Genomic DNA, 20,059 nt, shown 5'->3' on the forward strand with positions numbered 1-20,059 from the left:
CAATAATTAAACTACAATCTGTGATTTTACAGAACAAGGAAACACACACATAGCCTGGAGACTTTGCTTCCGATTCTAACTAATCTCACCGATATTTTGGAAGAGGTGGAAGCCAAACGTTACCTTACACTTCTTGATTCTGTGTATGAAGGAAGATATTTATTTATTCAGTGTTGGCAATACTAATTTGTACTGAGGATATCAGCTGAAGTGTGAAGCTTGCCAGGAAAAAAAAAAAAAAAGGCAACTGCATGAATCATATCAACACTTTATTGTTATGCTGTTGTAATAGTAATACAAATAAATACCTGATGCCCTAGAATGCCTTAGCACACCAGTAAAAGCTGTTTTTGAATGGAATGTGTCACTGAACACTGGGGGAGAGGTGAGAAAGCACTGAAAATCAAGTAAAAACACCATTCAGTCTCTGTTGGTGGCTAGGCAGTGAGTCTTGAATAAAAAGCTAGAAAAAAGACCATACAAAAAAGTTGCATAATTCAGAGCCCTATCTAAGCAGTAGGTGGTAATACACTGAAGAATATAAAGGTAACTGCATGGCATTGGGGCAACATGTGCACCCCCCTGCAGAGGGAGGGTCATGTGGTCGGAGATTCACGTGGTCAGTCTGTACCAAAATACTTTTGTCCAAAGTGTGTGGGGGCAACCGGGTGGACCTCTGTGGTTAAAATGGTTATGTCAGGAAATTCCTGGATGATGGAGATGGCACCTGCAAATAAAGTGCTATTAATAGTATAGCAAAAATGAAAAAGTACATAGCACACAAGTGATAATATATTTTCACTCTCAATTTGGATACTATGCGGTAATTACAGGAGTTGATATGTATTGGGGAATTACCCATGAAATATTACGATTTAATTTAAAAATTTCAGCAGGCGACAGTACAGGTAATACATTTTCAAGGAGATTCTTCTTGCTATTAGGAAACTGAGCCTGATGCCTATTACAGTTTATAATATCATGTAACTCTGGTTCCTGTGACTATATAACCTTGGAACTGAATAACTATTTATTGTAATCTCTGCATGTGTGTGTGTGATTTTGATCATGTCTGACTAGGCGTCAATAACCTATTTATTGGGTCAGTTTGACCAACTGAAATTGCCACAGGATTATACTGCGTATTAAGGCCCATACACACTAGAAGATTTTGAGCTCAAAGCAGCTCACTTTTGGCGTTGTGAGCGGCTTTGAGCTCAAAATCTACTGGTGTGTATGGGCGGGCAATGAGAGTTGATGTGCGCTCCCGTATCATCGCCAGCAAGGTGGGCAATCGTGTGTTTTGCCCACCTCGCTGCTTGTTCATCCATCATCGCTCAGTGTGTACTGTGCTCAGCGATGATGGATGAACTGTCCTTGGCACTCCGGCCCTGATCCCTTCCTGCGCCCCAACTCACGGAGCAGCAGCACGATAGACGCTCCTGGTAGATTCTAGCAGCTGCAGTGACCAGGTATCCACTGGCCTCCAATGATTACAGTATGTATGCCAGTAATGTATACATTGCTGGCAGAGGCCAGCAATGTATACATTACTGCCACCACTGTCCACCAATCATTATTTATGCCAGTAATATATACATTTGCTGGCAGAGGCCAGCAATATATATGTTCTGGCACCACTGGCCACCAATGTTTATGTATAATCAGGGCCAGATTAAGGCAGATGGGGGCTCCAGGCAACAAATGTGCAGGGGGCTCCCACTACTGGAATTGCTGTGATGCTGTGGAGCAGCATCAGCCTGGCCGGTGACAGCAGCACACGCCAGCGGCTCAGTCAGTGTCTCACGGGATAGTGAAGGGAAATCCCCTAGACACTGACTGAGCTGCCGGCATGTGCTGTATCCAGAGCTCCTCTGCAGCCGCGGGAGACTTTAAATTTAAAAAGCAGGGGGTCTGTGGACAGCCGCCCCTCCCATAATCCATATACAAAACGCAAAGAGAAGGTATCAGCCAATCTAGATGCCAATTCAAATGGAATCTTCAACTTATCTAAACATAATTTAACACCTTCTGAGACCCTACTATTAAGTAAGGGCCTCAAGTTTGCTCCTAGCAGTCAAATTAACAAATTCAACACCTTTATTGATCTCAATAAATTCACAAGAACTCTCACATTGAAAAGGCATTTTGCCAGAAAAATACTGGAGCCGTTCCATCCCAAGAATCAAAATCTGGGTTGAAGAGAAAATCCAAGTATTACCCTTTGGAATCCAAAGGACACTACATAACCGTCTTTCATGACTTGGTCAAGAAGGACCTTTGCGACCAAGATTTACCACCCATTAAATCAAACAATCTAAAGAATAAGGAGAAACAAGCACTAAAAGACCTTCAGAAGAATCAGGAAATTGTCATCAAACAAGCTGATAAGGGGGGAGGAACAGTGATTATGGACAGACCGGACTACGTGAAAGAGGCAATACGTCTTCTTAATGATACTAATTCCTATAAGAAATTACAACATGATCCCACCACACAATATATAGATGAGTTAAGAATCATGCTGGTACACTATCTACGTTGTAATGTACTAGATAAAGAAGAATACCAATTTCTGATGACATCTTCTCCGGTCATTCCAATATTTTATTTCCTACCCAAAATACACAAGAACCTTCAGAACCCTCCCGGAAGACCGATCATTGCAGGAATCGACTCACTCACATCACACCTGTCCGAATATATAGATGTTTTTTTGAGCAGATATGTCACTAAACTTCCATCCTACCTTAGGGATACTAAAAGTGTACTGGACGCCCTTAAAGATGGCATATGGAAGGAAATCTATTGGTGGGTGACAATCGATGTTGAAAGTTTATATACCTGTATTGTTCATGACATCGGAGTCTCAGCTTGTAAGAAGTTCCTTGATAGAGATACGGAGATGACACAGGTCCATAAAGAAGCCATTTGCGACTTTATAAGGTTCATCTTAAGCCATAATTACTTCAAGTTTCAAGATTCCTTTTTTCTGCAGACATGTGGGACAGCTATGGGGACAATTTTTGCCCCTAGCTTCGCAAATTTATTGATGGGGAGTTGGGAGGAAGAACACATTTACTCCAACAACCCATTTCTCAACCAATTGATATTATACAAAAGATATATAGACGATATCATCAACATTTGGGACGGCACCGAATCATCTTCTCTGGAATTCTTCAGGAATATGTCTATCAACCAATACAACTTGAAATTCACTGAGAAACATAACCAAACCCAAATAGAGTTCCTAGATCTGACACTCTCTTCAAAGGAATCTAAAATCACCACCTGCAACCATATCAAAAAGGTAGACACCAATAGTTATTTACATTTCAAGAGTTGTCATCAGCAGAGCTGGAAAACTAATATTCCATACTCTCAATTCCATCGGGTCCAAAGGAATTGCAGCCAAAAAGAGGATCAAGACACACAACTGAAAATTTATGCCGAACGCTTCAAAGAAAGGGAATACCCAGAGGATGTCATTGAAAAAGCTCTTGTGAAAACCAGGAACACACACAAACCATCACAAAAGACAGAAGCAGAAGGGACAGAGAGAAGGATTACGGCCCCTTTCATCACAACTTACAGCTGTCACGAAAAACTCATCCGTCAATCCCTGAATAAACACTGGAACATTTTAATGATGGACCCAGTTCTAAGAGAGGTCTTGCCTCCAAAACCCCAAGTTGTCTATAGAAAAACAAGCAATCTTAAGGAGATTTTGGCACCCAGTCTTTTGAAGTCTACTACATCCAACCAAAGCAAGCCATGTCAAGGCTGTTATAAATGCGGAAGTTGCAATATTTGCAAGCTGGTGCACCGCAATCGGAAGAAGTTTTCTAACCGTGACAACTCTCGGGAATACACCATAAAGCATTTCAAATTGCAACTCTGTAATGGTGATTTATCTTTTGGAATGTCCGTGTGGACTGAAGTACGTCGGTAAGACGAAGAGAGTTCTCAAGCTGCGTATCCAGGAACATGCAAGGAACATTAAAAATAAAGTCATCACACATGCAATATATAGGCATTTTCACGAAGTTCATCACTCCAATCCTGAAGACATGACCTTTAAAGGTATTGAAATTGTCAATCTTGGAGAAAGAGGTGGAGATATCCTAAATAAATTATCCAAACGAGAAATGTTTTGGATATTTGAATTAAAGACACTTGCTCCCCTTGGATTTAATGAAGGGTTTGAGATTGCACCTTTTTATAATTTTCCTAATCATTCTAATTTTTTAGTCATATCCCCAGATATATGGTTTTCTCATTTTCACCTCATTGCACTTCACTAATATTAATATATATGTTTTATTTATATAATTCCACTTTGCAAACAATTACTTATTTTTTAATTCTTTAATGATATTTATTATACATTATTATACTAAAAACTTTCTTAATTATTCTAGATATAAAAGATCCGCTAATTTCTTCCATCTGTGTAATAAGACTCTGTCAAGCTTCTGTTAAAATGGCCGTGCGTTCCACGGCGCCACTATCAGCAAGATACATTTGGGCCAAGGTGTTTGAAGATGGCCGTGCGTTCCAGGACATTTAAATTAACCATAAACTTCATCTCCACCCTGCTTGAGCCGGACTGAAAAGAGACATTCTTTAGCGAGAGTGACGTGGCGGGTTTTACACTGCGTGTCACCCTGAACTGTTCCTCCCAGTCTCCGGCGGAAGTGACGTTTGCGGCTCACGCCGCGTGTCACACGGCGCACGATCGCTCTCCACAGCGCCGGGCGGAAGTGACGTCATGCAGCTCAAGATGCGGTTCACGACCGCTCTTGAGCCGTTTTCATTATAGAAACCCTTGTTTTGAATATTTATTTTAATATATATGTGCTTTCTATCTGCCTACACTTATTTCAATGTGTCTGATTAGAGATATTTTATGTTAAAAAACGTAATAGGAAATACTTTCTAGTCCTCACAGGAAGTGATGTCTGCTTCCTGTTAGTCATGTGACTAATTATCAACCTCATAAATACTCTGCTGTGCTCCCACCATGTATCCCCTTGATGAAGTCCTATGCTACAGGACGAAACGCGTCGGGTCCGGGACTTATGACTCACCCATGACTTCATTGAATGGACAGATAAGCAGTTTTAATTTATTTATTTTGTACGTATGCTACCTGCATTTGCTTCAGGACATTTTAACATATATTAACAGGATTGGGCTGCTGCTCACCTTGTGATTACGATTGTGGACAGATAAGCTGTTTGTTCGTTTTTATCTTGTACGTGTGCTACCTACATTTGCTTCAGGATTTGTTAGATTAAATATTGTTTATGTTTTATAACTTTGTCCAGCCCTCGTATACTGGAACCAGCATTTCTCATCCAGCCCATATATCTATATTGGGACTAGCAAGGTCCCTAAAGTGTGGAGCATGGTCTATCATTTAAACAGTACACACTATGTTGGTTTTTATTTCTGTTTTACATGTTCCAAAAGTGTCATCAGACTGAAGCTGTCTCCCAAGGAAGCTAAGTCGATCCTTTTTAATTTGCACTTTTCACATGGTGAATTGGTTACATAGAAATCCTATAATTTCAGAATTTTTATAACACCATTAGGTGCTCTATTGCACTTAATTTTTTACATTTTATCCATATACTGGGCACGAGCTGCCACCCATTAACCTATGGGGGGTGTCAAAATATTAAATATTTTTTATTTGATCACATCCATTATATTTCATTTTGTGTCTAAATTCAGGATTAGCCTTGGCGCTATTCTCCGTATATATATATATATATATATATATATATATATATATATATCTATATCAATCACGGCGATCCCGCCCTACTCCCACCCCAAGTTCCTCCGGCTACGGTGCCGTGGTCCCACTCAGCTCCATCCCCAAGCCCTCCGGCTACATCACTGCGGTCCCGCCCTGTTCCCTACAGCTCACTTGGAGACGCACGTTTGAGGAGCATCTTGCAGCAGCACATTGTGAAGTGAGTCACTGCCAACAAGTTTGTGTCCCTGGGTTATATACATTGCTGGCACAGGCCAGCAATGTATATCCACTGCCCACCAATGATTATTTATTTTAAAGCCAGTAATATATACATTGCACAGTCCAGCAATGTATAAGTTACCGTCGCCACCGGCCACCAATGTATATACATAAGCTGGTAACAAATACATTGCTGGCACAGGCCATTATATAAATAGCCTTTCTAATAAAAGATTCTCAGCAAAGTCTTTCGCCTCCGGAAAATCTCTTGCTCTTTTGGAAAATAGCTCAGTGTGTATGCACTACTTTGGGTGAAAGATATATCTTCAGAGATGTTGTCAAAGTCTTTTGAAATGAAAATCTCCTAGTGTATATGGACCTTTAGTAACTCAGGAAATCTGAATCCCATAAGTTCTAATTTTATTAATTTGTCTGTTGCCACTAACCACTGTACTTACACTATGCACACACCTTGTACTGAGAGTGCATAGTGTCAGTATCTCAGTTGATTTACACAGATCCTGTTGCCATTTGATACCTTTTGATAAGTGTGTTGCCATACCCTAGATACATATGGCGCATAAATGTGTATGTGTAATATACATACATACATACATACACACACACTATATATATATATATATATATATATATATATATATATATATAGAAAAGTTCCAAGAATAACCACCAGAGGGATTATACCCAGATAAACCAGCACACAGCTTAATTGAAAAAAAGTGCTTTTTACTGTTTGTAGAATGAAACAGAAATTTTGAAAGGTAGCAAGCATATGGCACACATGTTGATGGCAGCATATAAAATAAATCAATTGATACTTAACATTCCGACAGCTGTTTCGACTATCTTCTTCATAGGAATGAATAAGGTGTCATAGTGCTGAACACTGCACACCGCAGTGTCAGTTTCTAAAGTGACATGTGCCTCATGAGCTTGACTAGCAAGTGCTCTTTATAGTGTGCGATGTACTTACCTGTGAGCCATCTCACCTTTTCCCGGTCCCACGTGGACGCTAACCACGTCACATCTGAGCGCCATCTTCACGACGCTGACAGGACGTGTCGTCCAGGGAAGGATTTGTCCGCTACACACCATGTGTAAACACATGGCGGAGCCGGACCATAACCTCCCATGATCGGCGAGCAAGGTCACCGAGGCCGCGTCCACGTGTTCCAGGTCGCCCAGTGTTGCGCATCATATTCAGTGCGCCATACGTGGCAACCCGCAGGATGTGCTCAATGTGTCCGGACTTCAGAATCATCCGGAACTAACAGAGCACCATACCTGTTTCCGGGGACAAGATAGAGGCGCACAGGCACCCATCAGAAAAGACAATAATCTAAATAAAAATAAATGTATGAATAATAATAAATCAAATGATATATAATAATAAATATAATATGCAAATGGAGCCAATAAATAGTCATTCATAAGCCTAACTGTTGATTGATAGATTAATGTTGGAATTAGTGCTAACCATAATGGCAGCTATTACGTTTTCCTGATGTAATAAATACAATGCTCCACATTAAGGCCAATAGTATGGACCTAATGGCCAATATCATTATGTGAGACTTATTCTAAATATATATATAAAAAATACATAAACAATAACAAAGGTATATCATAATCAGACAATGGATCCAGATGCAAAAACATTAGGCCCACATGCGTCAATGTATAAAAAATGAAAAAATGAAAAATACAAAAAATAAATAAAAATAAATGTGAAAAATGATAAAGATTACAAAAAAGGTACAAATGAAAAATCTTCATTGAGCCCAGCAGGCGAGAGGGAATCCAAGCGTCGAATCCAACGACATTCTCGCTGTAAAAGCAACTTGTGGCGGTCGCCACCCCTCTTAAGTGGAGGTATGTGGTCGATGGGCATGAATAATAGATCTTTAATATGGTGTCCATGGTACACAAAGTGCTTTGCAACTGGTGGTGTTGAGTTCTCGACTTTGAAGAACGCTTTTTTAATTGATGACCGATGTAAGGCCATGCGTTCTTTGAGCATTCTGATAGTCTTTCCAACATATAATTTGTTACAGGGGCATTGGATTACATAAACGACATATCTTGTCTCGCACGTCATACGATGTTTCAATCGAAAAACATCGCCCCTGGTTGGATGTATAAAGGTGCTACCAGTGTGCATATGCTTGCAGTTAACACAGGAGCCACATTTGTGCGCCCCTGGTCTTAATTGTAACCAACCCTTACCATGTTGTGACATCGGCACTATGTCAGAATAGGTAATCTGATCCTTGAGATTTGAGCTGCGTTTATAGCTGAATAACGGTAGACTGCCACAGAATCTCCCCATAGTCGGATCTGCCTGTAGAATGTGCCAATGTTTGGAGATCGCACGTCTCATGACACCAGAGGCAACGGAGTATGTACTGGAAAAGACTAGTCGTCCAATCTCAGTGTCTTTATTCTTGGTTCTTGGCACGTCTGTCCGTTCCATCTGTAGACATTTAGTAATCGCTTCTTGTATCTCTGTTGGATCATAACCTCTCTCAGTGAATTTCTTGCCCATCTCCGCCAAAGCACCTGGTATTAGTGTGTCATCTGAAGTGATTCGCATTACACGTAAAAGTTGTGAAAAAGGTAGGCCTTTCTTTAATGGCCGCGGATGAAAACTGGTTGCCAACAAAAGAGAATTTTTATCTGTAGGTTTTCTAAACACCTCAGTGGTGATAGATCCGTTAACCAACTTAATGGTAACGTCCAAAAAATTAATAGAAACAAAATCATAAACGCATGTGAGCCTAATGGATCCTGGTATTAGATTCAATCTAGCAATAAATGGTTGTAACTTAGTCTCGCCCCCAGTCCACAGCATGAAAAGGTCATCTATGTAACGAACATAAAATTTAATAAATGATGAAAAATCTGCGTTTGCCATAATGTGTTGTTTTTCGTATTGAAACATAAACAAATTGGCATACGATGGGGCCACGTTGGACCCCATCGCTGTGCCCTGTAGTTGTAAATAAAAAGAATTTTCAAACAAAAAATAATTTTTGTGCAAAATAAAATCAAGCAAAAGCAACAAATATTCACTTGGTGGACCCTCATATTGTGGACTGGAGGCGATCGCTTTCCTGGTTGCTTCAACACCCTCAAGATGATTGATACACGTGTACAAACTGGTGACATCCAGTGTCACCAGTATACAGTCATTCGGAAGAGGGCCAACTGCCCTCTGGTGGTTATTCTTGGAACTTTTCTATATTATTACACTGACCGAGCACCAGCATTCAATACAAATGAAAGTGAGAAGCGGCTTCTTCTGTGGATATATATATATATATATATATATATATATATATATATATATATATATATATATATATATCGGTTAGGTTCGGCACTCAAAAGGGTATGTAGCGTAATACTTGCTGCGGTGCCCTCTGTGATCTATGGCAAGATCCAAATAGGTGCAGAGGTCAGCGGCACTCAGCAGACGGGATAAAGCAGTGAAAATTCTTTATTGACGTCCAATAAAGAATTTTCACTGCTTTATCCCGTCTGCTGAGTGCCGCTGACCTCCGCACCTATATATATATATATATATATATATATATATATATATATATATATATATATATATATATATATATATATATATATATATATACACACACACACACACACATATAGCACTTTAAACTTCTGGCGTTACGAATCATTGGAGTGCCGCACCACCCTGTGTTCACTATATATATATATATATATATATATATATATAAATTTGCTTTTGATGTGGGCATTCTATTTAGTTTCTTATTTTACACATACATAGGAATATTTTAAAATAGTGGCCCAACCAAGAGAGGACTGTCCCTTTCCTGTGTTTCTGCATCAGTAGCTATTACACCATAAATTGAAGACTGGGTACAGGGTTGGTTGTTATTGGGAATCACAGGGTTCTTTTGATTTTTTATTTCCACAGGGAAAGGTGCACCACTGTAATCTACATGCTCTGCTCAAGCCTGGAGAAGTGATGAAGCAGTTAAAGCAGTGATAAGTGGAAGGTGATAATCTACCACCCATTCAGCCCCTGTCATTTTTTTAAACCTGTAATGATTGGCTGGTGCGTTATCACCTTCCACTTATCACTTCTTTATCACTTCTCAAGGCTTAATATATATCTGCCCCATTGTGTTTCAGTGCTGCTCAGTCATTGTTCATGTAAGACAAGTCAGACAGTAGGGGGTTTCTCTCTTTCTTTTAGGGAACAAAGCTGCTACATTCAGAACATCACAAGGGGTATATTCAATTGCGGTCGAATTGCCGCAATTGTCGAAAAACTGGGCATTTTCGACACAAAAAAACCTGTTGAATTGTATTCGACAATTCAATACAGTACTTTGACAAAAAACCTGCCGTTTCATTTTCGACATTTTTTCAATTCGACATTTTTTCAATTCGACATGTCTGCAATGTTAAAAATGCGGCTTTTCGACAAAAATATATTCAATTGAAGAATGTCGATTCGACAACAGTGCTTTTCGACAGTCATTTCGTCAATTTCATTCAGCCTCATTTTTCTGTCGTGATCTAATAATTTTTTTTAAAAACGTTATTCTTTTGGTGCTTTTTTGATTGCTAATAGCATATCTATTTATATTTGAAGGGATTATCTACTTGGTTTGTCTATTTATGAGCCACAAGTATTATTTAATAGATTTTTTAAAATATATATTTTTTTTTACGGACTACAAAAATATGGAGAGATCAGTGCATGTTTTTCATTTGGAAGGGGTGTTGAACGTAAAAATCCTGAAAAAAAATGCACGGGGTCCCCGCTCCTAAGCATAACCAGCCTCGGGCTCTTTGAGCCGGTCCTGGTTGTAAAAATACGGGGGGGAAAAATGACAGGGGTTCCCCCGTATTTTAACAACCAGCACCGGGCTCTGCGCCTGGTCCTGGTGCAAAAAATACGGGGGACAAAAGACGTAGGGGCAAGCCCACTAAGGGTTAATGGTCCCGTTCCCCACTGACAGGACGCTAGCTCCTAAAGGGACTATTAGCAAGCCCCACCACGGCGAACCCTAACAGAGACAGAAGAATGAAGAGTGGTGAGTAGTAAGCCGGTGTCCCGGTTAGTGGGGCGCCGGCCATTATGGCGGCATGAGGGTACAGAGATGCACTGCTTCTAAGCGGGGCGGACTGAGTCTCCTGACTAATTACACTATATAGTGTACACAGTACCCAGACTGGCACTACAGTCATAAAAGGGGGCTTACTCCATTTTATGCACACAGACATAAAGCCAGTATAAAGAAAAGCGGGAAGACAGCGCACCATTGAAGGGGCGGGGCTTCACTATGAGCGGATCCAGCAGCTCACAAGCACCATTTTCCCTACTGCAGCTGACACAGACGCTGACTGACAGGGACGCGCAGCTCCTCCGGAAAGCCTCCAGTTAACCTCAGCGGTACCAGGGGGTTATAGCAGGGGGAAAGCGATTTCTAGTGTACTAAGTCCCTAATGTAGGTACTTAGGGGTATATTCAATTGACGTCGAAAGCTGCCGTCTGTCGAAAAGAGGCAGTTTTCGATTTTTTTTTTTTTAGATCGGAAGCAGTTCCAACCTATTCAATATATTCGACAAGTCGAGGAATTCGACTTGTCGAAAAGAACGTGGATCGGCGGAATAGCTGCCGATCCACGTGCTTGTGTCGAAAACGGGGCCAAAACAGACAGGTTTTGGCCCCCTTTTCGACCATCTCAGTCCGACAGCAGGATGTCTCACAGCCGCGCTGCTCACGGCAGCGTCCACCCGGCTCCAGCAAGTGAGGTCACGCTTGTTGGAGCTGGGTGGACACTGCCGTGAGGTCGGGCGGCTGTGTGCCATCCTCCTGCAGCGCTACTGCAGTGCTGATCTCCTCCGTCTGCCCCCGTGGCTTCCCCCCCCTACTCCTCTGGGTCCGTCATCTCAATTCGACTTTTTAAAAGTCAAATTGAGATGAGATTGAATAGGGGTTGTCGGATCCATTCCGACAAATGCATGTCGGAATGGATCCGACCCTAATTGAATATACCCCTTAGTCTGCAACGCAGCTAAGCTTGGCATTAGCGATAAGGGCGCCGTATGCTGGTCCAATACACTCTCTCTCTGGAATGGCTCTTTGTGGGTTAATTGTGCATTTAACCTTTTCCTGTGTGTGTGTGGTCACTACTGCAGTATGTCAGGAAGAGTGCGCGTTTCATGCAAGGCACAGTTTTTCTTTTCTCCAGGGGGTTCACTAGTGTGTACTCAGTGTAGTATACCTTCTCAGGCTAGTGGGGTAGAACCAGCATGGCTGGACTCCATTAGGGGAATGATTTGGAAAGAGACGCAAAACTTAAAGCAGTCTACGGATGAGTTTATGAAAAAGAACTCAGTACCCAGACCAGCGTCTCAGTCCTCTACCATTTGTATGCAAAAACGTACTTTGGCCCATATACTGCATTCTGACTCTGATAATGAAGGGTCAGAAATGGAGGAAGGAGAGGTGGACACAGGTAGGGGAGGGTACTCTGTCACAGGGTGTAGAGGCTCTCATAGATGCTATCAGAGAAACTCTAAATATCCCTGATAAGGTGACAGAGGAGAGTGAGGCAAGTTACTTTAATATTAAGAAAAAATCCTCAGCCACTTTTCCTGTGTCAAAGGAACTAAATACCCTGTTTGAAGAACAGTGGGTTAATCCAGATAAGAAATTTCAAATTCCTAGGCGGTTGTTATCATCTTTTCCTTTTCCTCCTGAGGACAGGAAAAAGTGGAAAAGTCTACCGATAGTGGATGCGTCAGTCTCCAGGCTCTCCCGTAAAATTGTACTACTTGTGCCTGGTGCAGCCTTCCTAAAAGACGCGGCTGATCGCAAGATTAAGACTACACTGAACTCTTTGTATACTGCTGCAGGGGTGGCCCAAAGACCCACTATAGCATGTGGGTGGATTACAAGAGCCATTGCTAAATGGTCAGGTAATTTGAGGGGTTAGACACCTTACCTCAAGAGGAAATTAATTTTGCTCCTGCAATGTATACAAGACTCTGCGAACATTATGGTGGAAGCCATTAAGGAAACCGGTTTGGTTAATGCACGCACTACAGCTATGGCAGTGTTCGCACGCAGGGGATTATGGCTACGTCAGTGGACTGCTGACGCGGACTCCAGGAAAGGAGTGGAAGGCCTACATTTCACAGGAGAGGCCTTATTTGGAGATGAACTCGCAAATGGATCTCCAGAGTTACTGCGGGTAAGTCCACATACCTACCTTCTGCAGCTCTGCCAGTTAGGAAGGCCTACTCAGGACCTAATCTACAGTCCTTTCGGACTGCCAAGTTTAGGGGCAAGGCCAGAGGATCTTCTGCCGCCGTCAGAGGGACTAGAGAACTACGCAAACCAGCGACTGCTGGTTCACAGGAACAGGGCTCAGGCTCTGCTTCCTCAAAACCTTTCGCATGACAGTGGACCGCAATGCCTGGAAGACATGAGGGTGGGAGCTCAGCTAAAATTCTTAAGTCACATCTGGACCGTATCGTGCCAGTATCCCTGGGTCATAGACCTTATATCCCAGGGCTACAGACTGGAGTTCCAGGAGCTCCAACCTCACAGATTCTTCAAATCAGGCTTACCAGTTTCACAAGAGACGAGCGTAAACTTACACGACACCATTGAAAAACGGTTACAGACCCAAGTCATTATTCCAGGGTTCCGGTATGAATAGTCGACAATGTTAAGGTCGACACTCATTAGGTCAACCACTATTTGTCAACATTGACATGGTCAACATGGACTAATGGTCGACACATGAAAAGGTCGACATGAGTTTTTTTTTAACCATTTTTGTGTTGTTTTCTGCATAAAGTGACGGGGAACCCCAATTAGTGTACCGTGTCCCCTCGCATGGCTCGAGCTTCGGGCAAAGTTACCGTTCCCAATAGTAGTCCACGTGGATCGTGAAAAACTCATGTCGACCTTTTCATGTGTTGACCTTTCATGTGCCGATCATTAGTCCATGTCGACCATGTCAATGTCGACCAATAGTCGTCAACCTAATGAGTGTCGACCATCTGACCGGATACCTTATTCCAGTTCCACCTCATCTACACAACAAGGGTTACTATTCCAGCTTGTTTGTGGTACCGAAACTGGACGGTTCGGTAAGACAGATTCTGAACCTCAAGTCATTGAACCCGTACTTAACGAGTGTTCAGATTCAAGATGGAGTCGTTGAGAGCGGTAATCTCAGGTCTGGAGGAGGGGGAATTCCTAGCGTCTCTGGATGTCAAGGATGCGTACCTTCACTATTCCGATCTGGCTGCGTCATCGGGCTTAGCTACGGTTTGCACTGCAGGACTGCCACTACCAGTTTCAGGCCCTGCCATTTGGTCTCTCCACGGCACCGAGGGTGTTCACCAAAGTGATGGCAGAGATGATAATGTTGCTCCGCAGACCTGGAGTGAACATAGTTCCGTACTTGGACGATCTTCTGATAAAGGCACCGTCCAGGGAACAGCTGTTGGAGAACATTGCCCTCTCAACCAGACTACTCCTGGATCATGGGTGGATTCTGAACCTGCCAAAATCTCACCTAGAAACAATGGAGAGGCTTGAGTTCCTGGGAATGATACTGGACACAGTCTCAGAAAGTATTCCTTCCCTTGGAAAAGGCAACGGTAATCCAGTCGATGGTTCGAGCCGTCTTGAAGCCAACCCAAATCTCAGTTCATCTCTGCATATGCCTTCTGGGGAAAATGGTAGCTTCTTACGAAGCAATTCAGTACAGGTTTCATGCGAGGCCCTTCCAGATGGATTTGTTGGACAAATGGTCCGGATCGCATCTTCATATGCGCCAGAGGATTCGTCTGTCACCAAAAGCCAGGATCTCCCTCCTGTGGTGGCTACAAACTTCTCACGTAGTCGAGGGTCGGAGGTTCGGGATTCAGAATTGGATTCTGCTAACCACAGACGCAAGCCTCAGAGGTTGGGGAGCAGTCACCCAGGGGGTGCAGTTTCAAGCAAGATGGTCAAGTCAGGAAGTTGTCCTTCCAATAAACATCCTGGAACTCAGGGCTATCTACAACGCCCTTCTGCAGGCCTCCTCTTCTTCAGAATCAGGCCATTCAGGTCCAGTCGGACAATTTGACGGCGGTAACGTACATAAACCGACAGGGCGGAACGAAAAGCAGAGCCACAATGTCAGAGGTGTCAATTCTCCTCTGGGCGGAAAAACAAGCTGTGGCGTTGTCGTCGATTTTCATTCCGGGAGTAGACAACTGGGAAGCAGACTTCCTCAGCAGACACGATCTGCACCCGGGAGAATGGGGCCTCCACCCGGAGGTGTTCCGGTAGTTAACACGTCGGTGGAGGTATACACAAATCGACATGATGGCCTCTCGACTCAACAAGAAGCTCAAGCGGTAATTGTTCCAGGTCGAGGGACCCACAGGCAGTAGCGGTAGACGCCCTGACAACTCCGTGGATTCACCAGCTGGTGTACTTGTTTCCTCCCATTCCTCTGATCCCAAGAATTCTAAAAAGGGTAAGAATTCAAGCAATCCTCATTGCTCCAGAAGGGCCTGGTATGCAGATCTTCTCGAGATGCTGATCGAAGATCCATGGCCTCTGCCTCTTCGAGAGGATCTTCTGCGGCAGGATCCGTTTGTCTATCAAGACTTACCACGGCTACGTTTAACGGCATTGAAGTTGAACGGCTGATTCTAGCCAGGAGAGGGATTCCTGACAAGGTCATCTCGACTATGATCCAAGCCAGAAACACTATCATCGTATCTGGAAGAAGTATGTCTCTTGGCATGAGAGCAGACAATATTCTGCGGTGGAATTTCATCTTGGACGTTTCCTGCAGTCGAGAGTCAATGTGGGCCTACGCCTAGGCTCCATTAAAGTTCAGATTTCGGCCTTGTCTATTTTCTTTCAGAAACAATTGGCTTCTCTCCCTGAGATCCAGACATTCTTAAAAGGTGTTCTGCACTTACACCCTCCCTTTGTGCCTCCTACGGCACCCTGGGATCTCAATTTGGTATTGCAGATCCTTCAATTAGACTGGTTTGAACCGTTGCAGGAGGTTGACATTAAATACCTTACGTGGAAGACCATCGCATTGTTGGCCTTGGCTTTAGCAAGACGTGTGTCGGAGCTGGGGGCGTTGTCTCACAAGAGCCCCTACTTAATTTTTCATGAGGACAGAGCTGAACTCAGGACTCGTCAGCAATTTCTTCTTAAGGTGGTGTCTGCGTTTCACATCAACCAACCTATTGTGGTTCCGGCTGTTACGGACGCCTCTGCTACTTCAAAGTCTTTGGATGTCGTAAGGGCTTTGAAGGTCTATGTGAAGAGAACAGCTCGTCATAGGAGATCAGACTCACTGTTCGTTCTTTATGATCCCAATAAAATTGGGTATCCTGCTTCAAAGCAGTCAATTGCACGCTGGATCAGGCTCACTATCAAGCATGCTTATTCCATGGCAGGCTTGCCAATTCCAAAATCTGTACAGGCCCACTCTACTAGGTCGTGGGTTCCTCTTGGGCGGCTGCCCGGGGTGTCTCGGCATTACAGCTCTGCCGATCAGCTACTTGGTTGGGTTCAAACACGTTTGCTAAGTTTTACAAGTTCGATACCTTGGCCTCTGAGGACCTTCTGTTTGGTCAATCAGTTCAACAGGAACCTCAGCACTCTCCCACCCTGTTTGGGAGCTTTGGTACTTCCCCGTGGTACTAAATGGATTCCCAGTATCCCCTAAGATGTAAGAGAAAATAGGATTTTAATTACCTACCGGTAAATCCTTTTCTCGTAGTCCGTAGGGGATACTGAGCGGCCGCCCAGTGCTTCGTTCTTCCTGCTCTGTTAATTGATTAAGTAATGTTGTTTGGTTCAGCCGTTGCTGTCCATGTTTGCATGTTTGGTTAGCATGTCTTTCCTCTTGTTCTGGTTGTGCTGGTTCGAATTCTCACCACTTTCGTTTTCTATATCCTTCTCTCAAAGTATGTCCGTCTCCTCGGGCACCGTTTCCTAGACTGAGTCTAGTAGGAGGGGCATAGAAGGAGGAGCCAGCACACACAATCAAACTTCTATAGTGCCCATGGCTCCTAGTGGACCCATCTATACTCCATGATACTAAATGGATTCCCAGTATCCCCTATGGACTACGAGAAAAGGATTTACCGGTATGCAATTAATTTATTTTATTATTAATTTATTTTTTTATTAGTAGAGAGTTCTCTGCCCATGTAAAATCCAGAAGCTCTTAAGCAGGTTTTCTAAAATTATCACGGTTATGACACCAGAACTCACTGTTCGTTTATGCAGCTATTATTTACACGAAAAATACAACAATGTTGTAAACATAATTAGATTGTACCCTATAGATATATATCAGAGACATTCTGCATGCCATCGCTAGCGACAGCACCCCCGTCAGACCTGCTACAGGGCCGACGTGGGATGTCGCCAGCGACCCACGGGAGCGTGCATATCATGGGTACACACTAGCGATGTCCCCGTTCTGATCCGTGAGATTGGGCGACATACAGTCTAGACTGTACCCAGGTTAGGTCACATTTGTACCATATTAAGATGTTAAAGATACTGTATGAATCAGATCAAATCCACATACAGCATTTGTCTTCACCCTGCCTCACCATAAATACTAACACATTATGCAGGTAATAAGTTCATACAAAAGTAATTCAACAGTCAAGAGACTCGCTGTTCTGTTGTAATACATCCACTGCAAAAGAGCACAATGCAACACCTTCTATGAGCTGCCCAAAGTGCCTCAACATTTATATACAGTATGATTACTCGGGCAAGACTTTTGCTACGGGCAAATAAAAGCATGGGGATTCTGACCAAAACATTTAATCTTGCAGTCCATCACCAAGGAACCCAGATTCTCTGCAAGTCCCCTATTTTCTAGACCCACAGATCTGCAGTAGATAGTTAGCGCTGATAGCAGAAGTCTTACAGTTTGATATACATATATGGCATTAATACTGCCACATAGCTGGTACTACTGCAACACAGAAACATAGAATTTGACAGCAGATAAGAACCACTTGGCCCATCTAGTATTCATGTACATGCACATTTACACACTAAGGTTCATTTTTGTCAGGAGCCAATTAACCTGCCAATATATTTTTGGAAAGTGGGAGGAAACCAGAGTACATGAGGAAACCCACACTAGTGCAGGGAGAAAGTACAAACTCAATTGTTAGGGCTGTGTCAGGAATCTAACCTATGACCTCAGTGTTGTGAGGCAGTAAAACAGAGCATGGGCATATTACTTTTGTTTCATAATACAGAAATTTGTAATCATTTCCACAATGTAAATGTTCTCACGAGAGGGGAACTGAACAGTCCTATGTGATGTGTGCTGTAAAGAGCTTCAGGGGAGATTATAGGTCACAATTTACCCATCTAGAAGGTGCAGTTTTCCACATTAGCACAATCATGCGATGCCAGTAGGTGGCGATAGGGAGATTTAATAAATGCGGATAGATTTAGAATTTGGAAGAGAGCACTTCCTAGCTCAACTCTAAATCCCAGTGTGAGAATAAGCCTGCCCAATATATGTATGTTACATGCAAGATTTGGATTTGCTTTAAACTCTAGATGATGCCCATAACAATTCGTTCCCTTTTGAATTTAGATATATTATACGGCATTAACTCATGTACATATTGAACAGAGAGTACTCACCATGTGGGGTAGAGAAGAGACTGAGCAGTATGATGCAGGATGGTTGAACCCCGTGTTCTATCAGAACTTTTACAGCTTCAATGACAGTATTTCCAGTGCCTGCAGGAGAAGTGCAAGACAGACCAACACAAGGAATTACAAACTGGAAAGGAAAAGCCTTGCAGAGTCTGTGGCCTTTGATGTGTCTTGGTTTTAGGACAAAAAACGGTTTGGGCGCACTCTTTGTTATAATAGTCAAGAATATTGGTATGTGGTAAAATTAAAACTTAACTTTATTTTACGTGAAGAATCAATAAAAGTTAACATTAAATTAAATTAAAAAGCTCTAAAAAACACAGAAAAAGTAGATATCGATAATACTACTTCCGTCTGCCTTGGATTAATACAAAATAAATTTGTATTAATAAGACCCAAATGGGTCAATTAGTGTGAGGGAAGACCCACTCACTGATCTCAAAACAATGCTAATTGCCAGTCATGCGAAACTGAACACAGGTATGTCACAATTGTCCACCATGTTTGTAGATCATTGTTTCATGCAGTATATATAGATAGAATTGCGTTTTAGTTCAGAAAAAAGAAAATGAGCGCAGTGATCCTGATGTTAGTGTTTAAGTCAGAATGGTTTATCGGTACCTTCCTACAACCCTGGGTATTCCCTGGGGGTCTCCCTTCCAGGTACTGACCCAGCCCACCACCGTTTGGCTTCCAAGATCAGACGAGGTTGGGCATGTGCATTGAGGTAGGGTAGTAGGAGAAAATGGCTGATAGTTCAGACACACTAATGAGTCTCCACCAGAGTATAAAACAAGTAGATATGTATATTAAATGGGATTCTGGAAGAGATCAGAGAGAAGAGTAGGAAAAGAGGACCAAGAAGTAGAAGAAAGATGGAGAAGAAAAAAAAAATAGGATTTTAATTACCTACCGGTAAATCCTTTTCTTGTAGTCCGTAGGTGATACTGGGAATCCAATTTAGTACCATGGGGTATAGACGAGTCCACTTGGAGCCATGGGCACTATAAAAGTTTGATAACATGTGCTGGCTCCTCCCTCTATGCTCCTCCTACCAGACTCAGTCTAGGAAATGGACATACTTTGAGAGAAGGAAATAGATAAGTGGTGAGGTTTCGAACCAGCACAACCAGAACAAGAGGAAAGCCGTGCTAACCAAACTTGAAAACGGACAGCAACAGCTGAATCAAACAACGGTACTTAAACAAGTAACCGTGCAAAAAGAACGAAGCACTGGGCAGGCGCCCAGTATCCCCTACAGACTACGAGAAAAGGATTTACCGGTAGGCAATTAAAATCCTATTTTC

The 20,059-nt window shown here is 42.6% G+C and overlaps 1 protein-coding gene across 1 annotated transcript in view; it reads right to left on the minus strand.

Annotated features, from left to right (window-relative positions):
• Positions 1 to 252: 252 nt before the first annotated feature.
• The window catches only part of UPRT (uracil phosphoribosyltransferase homolog), a 132,221-nt gene continuing 112,414 nt past the window's right edge, over positions 253 to 20,059 (minus strand). Inside the window, exons 6-7 of the mRNA XM_063937179.1 lie at positions 18,738 to 18,836; positions 253 to 727 (exon numbers count right to left, since the gene is read on the minus strand). Coding sequence (XP_063793249.1) covers positions 621 to 727; positions 18,738 to 18,836 — 206 coding nt within the window. The 3' untranslated portion in view covers positions 253 to 620. The remainder of the gene's footprint in view (positions 728 to 18,737; positions 18,837 to 20,059) is intronic.

This window comes from Pseudophryne corroboree, chromosome 8 (genome assembly GCF_028390025.1).
Source record: "Pseudophryne corroboree isolate aPseCor3 chromosome 8, aPseCor3.hap2, whole genome shotgun sequence".
In the NCBI taxonomy this organism is placed as follows: domain Eukaryota; kingdom Metazoa; phylum Chordata; class Amphibia; order Anura; family Myobatrachidae; genus Pseudophryne; species Pseudophryne corroboree.